The following is a 6,112-nucleotide window of genomic DNA, read 5'->3' on the forward strand; positions in this document are numbered from 1 at the left end:
GAAACAAAGATCCGTAAGTATGTTTTGTTTGTTTTCTGTTGTCTTTTGCCTTTCAGTGGAATGTTTTCAATCTTGTTGTGAAAGCGTTGTAAGGTAACTAGACAAAAATACACATCTTCCATTTACAGAGTTTTACACATCTGGCGATTCCAGAGAGATGACTGGGGAGTAGTGTTGTATGGAGATTTACAGTCACAGTGAACTTTCACACTAAAGCAATACTGTTTGTGATATTTGCATTAAAAAAAAACCTAATGGAATGACTTTGTTTTCTCTCCATGCTAAATGGTCCTTCTCAATAGCTGGAGAATAATTAAAGCCAGGGACATTGCTTCCAGTAGCTTAGCTTTCCAGCGTGTAGTTTATTAACCACTTCTAGCCATTGTCCAAACAACAAAATACAATCAGATCAGGGGTCCTTCTGTCAGCAGCCAAAACTTTGTCTTCATGGCCTAAATCCATTTGCATGGTGTGACATTGTATAAGCTGGTATCCTGCTTGACTTCACTTGTCTTCAAGCTGTGTCCATCAGCCTTGCCCTGGTTCTGCAGTTCAGCACCTTCTCATTCCAGGCCAGGTGGAGCCTTCTAGACTTCCTGTCTCTTACCTAATTCTGCTGGACTGGACTCCTGAACTCTTTTTTTGTTACTGTTAACAAACCCAAAGCTAAGGGTAGTGAGGTGGAATATTCATGGCCTATTCTGAGTCCAGATCTTACCTAATTAAAGGTTCCTGTGAATGGTTTCATGTAATGCTTTGTCAGAGAATGCTTCTGGATTCAGTGTCTTGTGTGAATCAGGGGAGTAAGGGCATATCTCTTCCTCCTTGCTTGGCTTTTTGTGCAGACATGGTAGTACATGGATATTCTGTTAGGGATTTGGAAATCCCTTTTGTAGATCTGTTCCTGCCTGCGCATATAGCTAGTGACACCAATTGTGTTGTGACTGAACAGTTTCTAAATAAATGGTAAAATGCTTGGAACCTTTGACTAGAAAGTGAGAAGCAGTTAGGGATAGGAAGGGAGATAGGTGGGAGCTTCATGTCAAAGAAATCTATCAGATAATAACAGAAGTAGTATCTAGTAACCCTGGAGGGTTTTTTTTTGTTTGGTTTTTCTTTTTTGGCTGATGGTGTTACTCGTCAGATGGCTTCAGAACCTCATTCCTTTGATGTGGAGACTAACTTTTGGCTGAATCTTGTCATATCTGATTTATAACATCACCTGGTGCTTAAACGACCTTTTTGTTCTTCTTGCTTTCTGGCTAATACCCTGTATGTATAAATAAATTGCATCACCTTCAAAGACTTCCTAAATGAATTGTCTTTGTCTCCTCTAATTTTAGTCTCAGTTCTGAGCACCCTTCCTTAAATTGTCTGTAATAGGACAACTGACAAGCTTCAATACAGTTTTGATTTCATAGGATGAATATGATGAACAGTGTAGTTTTGAAGGAAGAAAGCTATGCCATTTACAGTCTTTTGGACTCCTTTTGAGGCTGTTTTTCATAGGTGAAGGCAATGAGAGTGGTCCTGTAGAGCCAGTGATGCTCTCTATAGTGTTGTGGGCAGACAAAAAATCCTTTCATGCCCTCGCCCACCTGCCTTGAGATTTCTCAGGTCTCTTCTTCCACCTTTTTGCTTTATCACCTTTTCTTCCCCAGGAAATGATAGAAGCTGTCAGAGAGGCTGTCATCTACCTGGCACACACTCATGATGGAGCCCGAGTAGCGATGCACTGCTTATGGCATGGTACTCCCAAGGTAATGTTTGATTTCTGTCTACCCAGTCCTCTTTAATAACAGTCTAGTCTGAGACTGTGAGTATGATTGCTCACATGGGTTCTTATACCAGCACGCATTTTGATGCAGTTAAGTATTTGAGAGCAAGGTTAGAAAGTGGCCCCACTTTACCTATTGGCGAATATAAGCAGTAGTTTTTTGTGACTCACATGCTTTCATTAGAACTTCTATAGTGGAAGCATCTCCTTTTATTTTTAGCAGAGTTCTTGGCGATGACACGTAAAGCTTTTCCATTTTAAAATTATTGGCCATTCATTCATCCTATAGATTTCTTAATGCAGGTGAAATTGGCAGTAGGGAGAGGACAGTAAAGAAGTCATAATGTGGAACGATGTTTGGCTTTGCAATGTCAAGACTTAGAAAATGTTATAGGAACTGTGTTTTAGTTTCTTCTGCTGATGTGGTATCCTGAAATACTTTAGGTGTAATGTATGCCATCATCTCTTCAAAATACTGTAATGCCTCCTATCTTTTTCTGTATTGAAAAAAAAAAAAGACAACTTATGAAAATAGTCTGCTTGTTAAAGAGTGCAGAAAAAAATATGAAGTTGCTAGGGTCTAGGGGTAGTAATTGGTCTAAAGAAGACTGAGCAGTGATTGCAAGAGCCAAAGTACAAGCACTGAGGAAACTTTCTGCCAAAAAAAATCTTGTTAGTAAAGGGGGTTTGCAACAGGCTAGAGTCCTTGCTACTTTAAAGTTTCGGGTCCCGTGGAATAAGTTTCTTTCCAGATGAAGAGTTGAAGTACATTCTTCTTCTGTAAGTAATGAACAAGATAAAGGTGAACGTATATGGTGGTTTGTTTTGTTTGTTTTTTTTCAAGTTGCCCTTTTTGGCATCTCCCATTGGTGGGCTGGACTTCTAAACATATTGCAGAGCCTCCCGGGGATTGTCTTTCATGGTTCAGGTTGACCTCTTTACACTGTTTCTAGGTGTTGACTAACAGTACAAATATGAGACTTTAGTAAATAGCCTTTGCTTTAGTAAGCAAATTGAAGGTTATCTTTTTGAAGGTGTAAATAACAATTTAGTTGTTCAGAATCACTGGCATTATAGGCTCATTTGAGTTTCTTGTTTCCGTTTGGATAGGACAGAAAAGTCATTGTGAAAACCATGAAGACATACATTGAAAAAATAGCAACGGTGAGTATTCATTAACCACTTATTTCATAGTCTCTGAAACACAAGTGATTTGATAGAGGCTAATTTGAATGTGCTTTGGTACTGGAAACAACTATGAGATCTTAATAAAAGTAGGTTTAAAGTAGTGGTGATGTACTAGATAATATGAAATATATTGAACTTCATGGAATATTTAGAGACATACCGAGAAACTTCATTGTGGGCGCTACATGTAGTACTATACTTCTTTAAAGTAGCTGAGTTAATTATAAGTCCTAAATTTTTTTTCTACAATTTTTGTTTTTGCACCCAACTTTATATTGCATCTTCATATGGCTTGTTGGTTAATTCTCCTTGGTTGGGAGTAAAATAACATGTATACAGAAGAGGAACAAAAATTAAGATGTGTTGGGGATGTCATTGGAAAAGCCATCTGAATGTGCGTATTTATTGTAAGATGCTCAATAACTCTTTAAGTCAGGAAGCTTCAAAACGAATTAATGCTGAAATGACATACAATAGAAGAAGTCTGTACTTAATTTTTTTCTGAGTAACATGTATGTTTGGAGACTGCAGCACCAATATAGTAACAGTTGCAACCAGATTTCATAGTGCTGGGCAAAACTGCAACTTTGAAGAAAAGCTTTTTGAACTTCTTCCCTTCCTGCTTGCTCTATTGTTCTGTTTACTAATAGTTGACATGGTCTCAGTCAGTGGTCTCCAAACTTTTTTGATCACACAACCCTGAGCATGCATCCCCAATAAATGTATATTTATGTATAAATTATGTACATGTACTACTGTACTAGTATACATTATAAAACATACACAGAAATAGAAATTTTAAAAGGATGAGATAAAGATAACCAGTGGTTATTTTTATATATTTATTAATGGTAGAAAAAAATATTTTCTTCCTGCACCACAGTGGATTGTCTTGTGCATCCCACTTTGTAGGGCACTGGTCTAAGTAATGTTTTTCTCCATAATTTTCTAGTACCAGAATAAATGAGTTGTTACATTTTATAAAATACATATTATATAGAAATATGAGACAGTGGGTAAATAATAGCTAAAACAACACTGGAGCACTGAAGGTCTGGCTGCACTTTGATGTAGAGTCTCACTGACATGCAAGTGAATTGGGTTGTGCCCTTTTTGAGTATGCTAGAGACTTGCTTTCCAACAATGCAGTGGAGACTGTATGGCTCATTGCAGAGGCACAATCTCCAAAATTACGGTATGTGATTTATCTCAGTTCTAAGCAAATCCACCACAGAAATAAAATCTGTATGTAATGTTCCTGCAAGGCAAATCCTATGATTTTAAATGATGATTGAACAATAGGGTTAGGTTAATAGCTTGGGTGTGGTAAAGCAGTATATCAATTTATAATGGCAGATCAACTTAATCTACCTTCGTTTTAACAACATGCTTCTCTTAACAAGCCTTGCTTGCAGAGAGAGCCTAAATGTTGGGCTTCTCGCATTCTATGACAGTAGGCAGAATTTGCTTGTGGTTCATATTGTGTCATGTTTGAGACAAACTCTCAGAAATGTTGATTCTAAGTCAATCAGTATATTTCTAGAACTTGACTGCATGTGGTTTCTGATGTCTCATCTTTGCAGGGTGAATTTTCTCATCTGGTCTTGCTGGCAGCATTTGATTGCATCGATGACACTAAACTTGTGAAACAGTTAATTATATCTGTAAGTAATTGAATTTTTCCTGAAATAGTATACTAAATAGCGTCAGTGTATAGGAGGATGAGAGTAGGAATCCATCCACTTTTTTCAAACCATTTAATTCCTTTCCACCTTTTCTGTTTCATTATATTTGTGTATCATGATTATTTTTTTCTTTTCATAGAAGACCTCAGCACTTTCATATGTTCCCTTTAGTTATTTATTTGAATTAGTTTTTAAGCTAGATTCAGTGCTTGCTGAAAATTACCCTTTTTGGACTTGTTTATTCTGGCTAATGGATGACTGGAATCTCTTTGAAGTCAGTGTCTTTGTCATAGAAGTTTGAGCTCTGCTAGTATTTCACGAGATTAAATTGGTGGAAAACTTCAGAATGAGTACGTCACCTTATCCATTTTACAGGCAAACCTAAAAAGTCAAGAATATCCATGCCTAGAATGTCCTTATTGTGCAAACTTATTGTAAAAAAGGTTGTTTAGCACATTTAGCTCTTTTGTTTTGCAGAAGTAGCATCTTGGAAAGTGATGCTTCAAGATAGACTGTAGTAAACCTTCAGGATCATGGCAACAGGCCTGAATAGTATACCATGACTTCAAACAAGAAAAAGTACTTGGAGACTTTTGGTTGGATGCTGAAACCATTAACATGCATTAATTCTCAAAACTTGTCATTTTTACTTAATATTTTGATAATTAAATGACAACTAACATTCTGGATAAAATCCATGTAATATTTTTATCTTGATTCCAAAATGGCTACAGATAGATGTCTGAAACATGAGACCTCTCTAGCTGTTTTGCTTCACCTACATGGAATTGCAGAATGAACAGTAAGGATAGAATGATCTAGTCTGCATTTGCTTCCTTTTGGAATGCCCCATTTCCCCACCTTCCTTCCAAAAATTATTTAATAGGGTTTCATAAAGTCTTTATACTTAAGATTATGTTTACATGCAAATTTTATTACTTCTAAGATGTTTTAATCTGTAAATTACCATGATGTTATGTTTTCACACTGATAAAAGAGACTTCGTAGTGCACAATTAATTTTCATGCAAGCAGGATAATTAACGTTGATGTATATGTTGTAATGTAATGTGCTTATAGTAGTACTCATGCTATAGTTTTTAGGACTGACGGGTTGAGAGGCAGTGGCAGGGAGGTCAAGATGAGGCAAATACTCTACATGTGGAGGAGGAATATGAAGAGAAAGTGGTTATGATGAGGCTTGCTTTAAAAAATAAGAGCAGTTCTTCCATTGAGCAACTTTCTGTAGGGGGGAATTGGGTTTTTGTACCCTAGCATGGAGATTTTGGCCCTAAGTCTGTGCCTCTCTGATGGGTGTGGAGAGATGAAAGCATCCCAGTGGGGAGATGGCAGTTGTTTCTCCAGGTATATTAGCTGTAATCACAGCTGGGTTTTGTTTCCAGAGTCTAGTCTGCAATGTAACAACTCTGGGCAAGTTTCAAGCAAATAGTCTTGGTACGAGG

The 6,112-nt window shown here is 37.1% G+C and overlaps 1 protein-coding gene across 1 annotated transcript in view; it reads left to right on the forward strand.

Annotated features, from left to right (window-relative positions):
• Nucleotides 1-6,112, forward strand: part of KIAA0020 (KIAA0020 ortholog) — a 27,188-nt gene that overhangs the window by 9,322 nt on the left and 11,754 nt on the right. The window contains exons 9-12 of the mRNA XM_009327219.1: nt 1-13; nt 1,662-1,760; nt 2,888-2,941; nt 4,549-4,629. The exon at nt 1-13 is cut by the window's left edge and continues 75 nt beyond it. Coding sequence (XP_009325494.1) covers nt 1-13; nt 1,662-1,760; nt 2,888-2,941; nt 4,549-4,629 — 247 coding nt within the window. The remainder of the gene's footprint in view (nt 14-1,661; nt 1,761-2,887; nt 2,942-4,548; nt 4,630-6,112) is intronic.

The sequence above is a fragment of the Pygoscelis adeliae genome, unplaced genomic scaffold (assembly GCF_000699105.1).
Source record: "Pygoscelis adeliae isolate BGI_AS28 unplaced genomic scaffold, ASM69910v1 Scaffold26, whole genome shotgun sequence".
In the NCBI taxonomy this organism is placed as follows: domain Eukaryota; kingdom Metazoa; phylum Chordata; class Aves; order Sphenisciformes; family Spheniscidae; genus Pygoscelis; species Pygoscelis adeliae.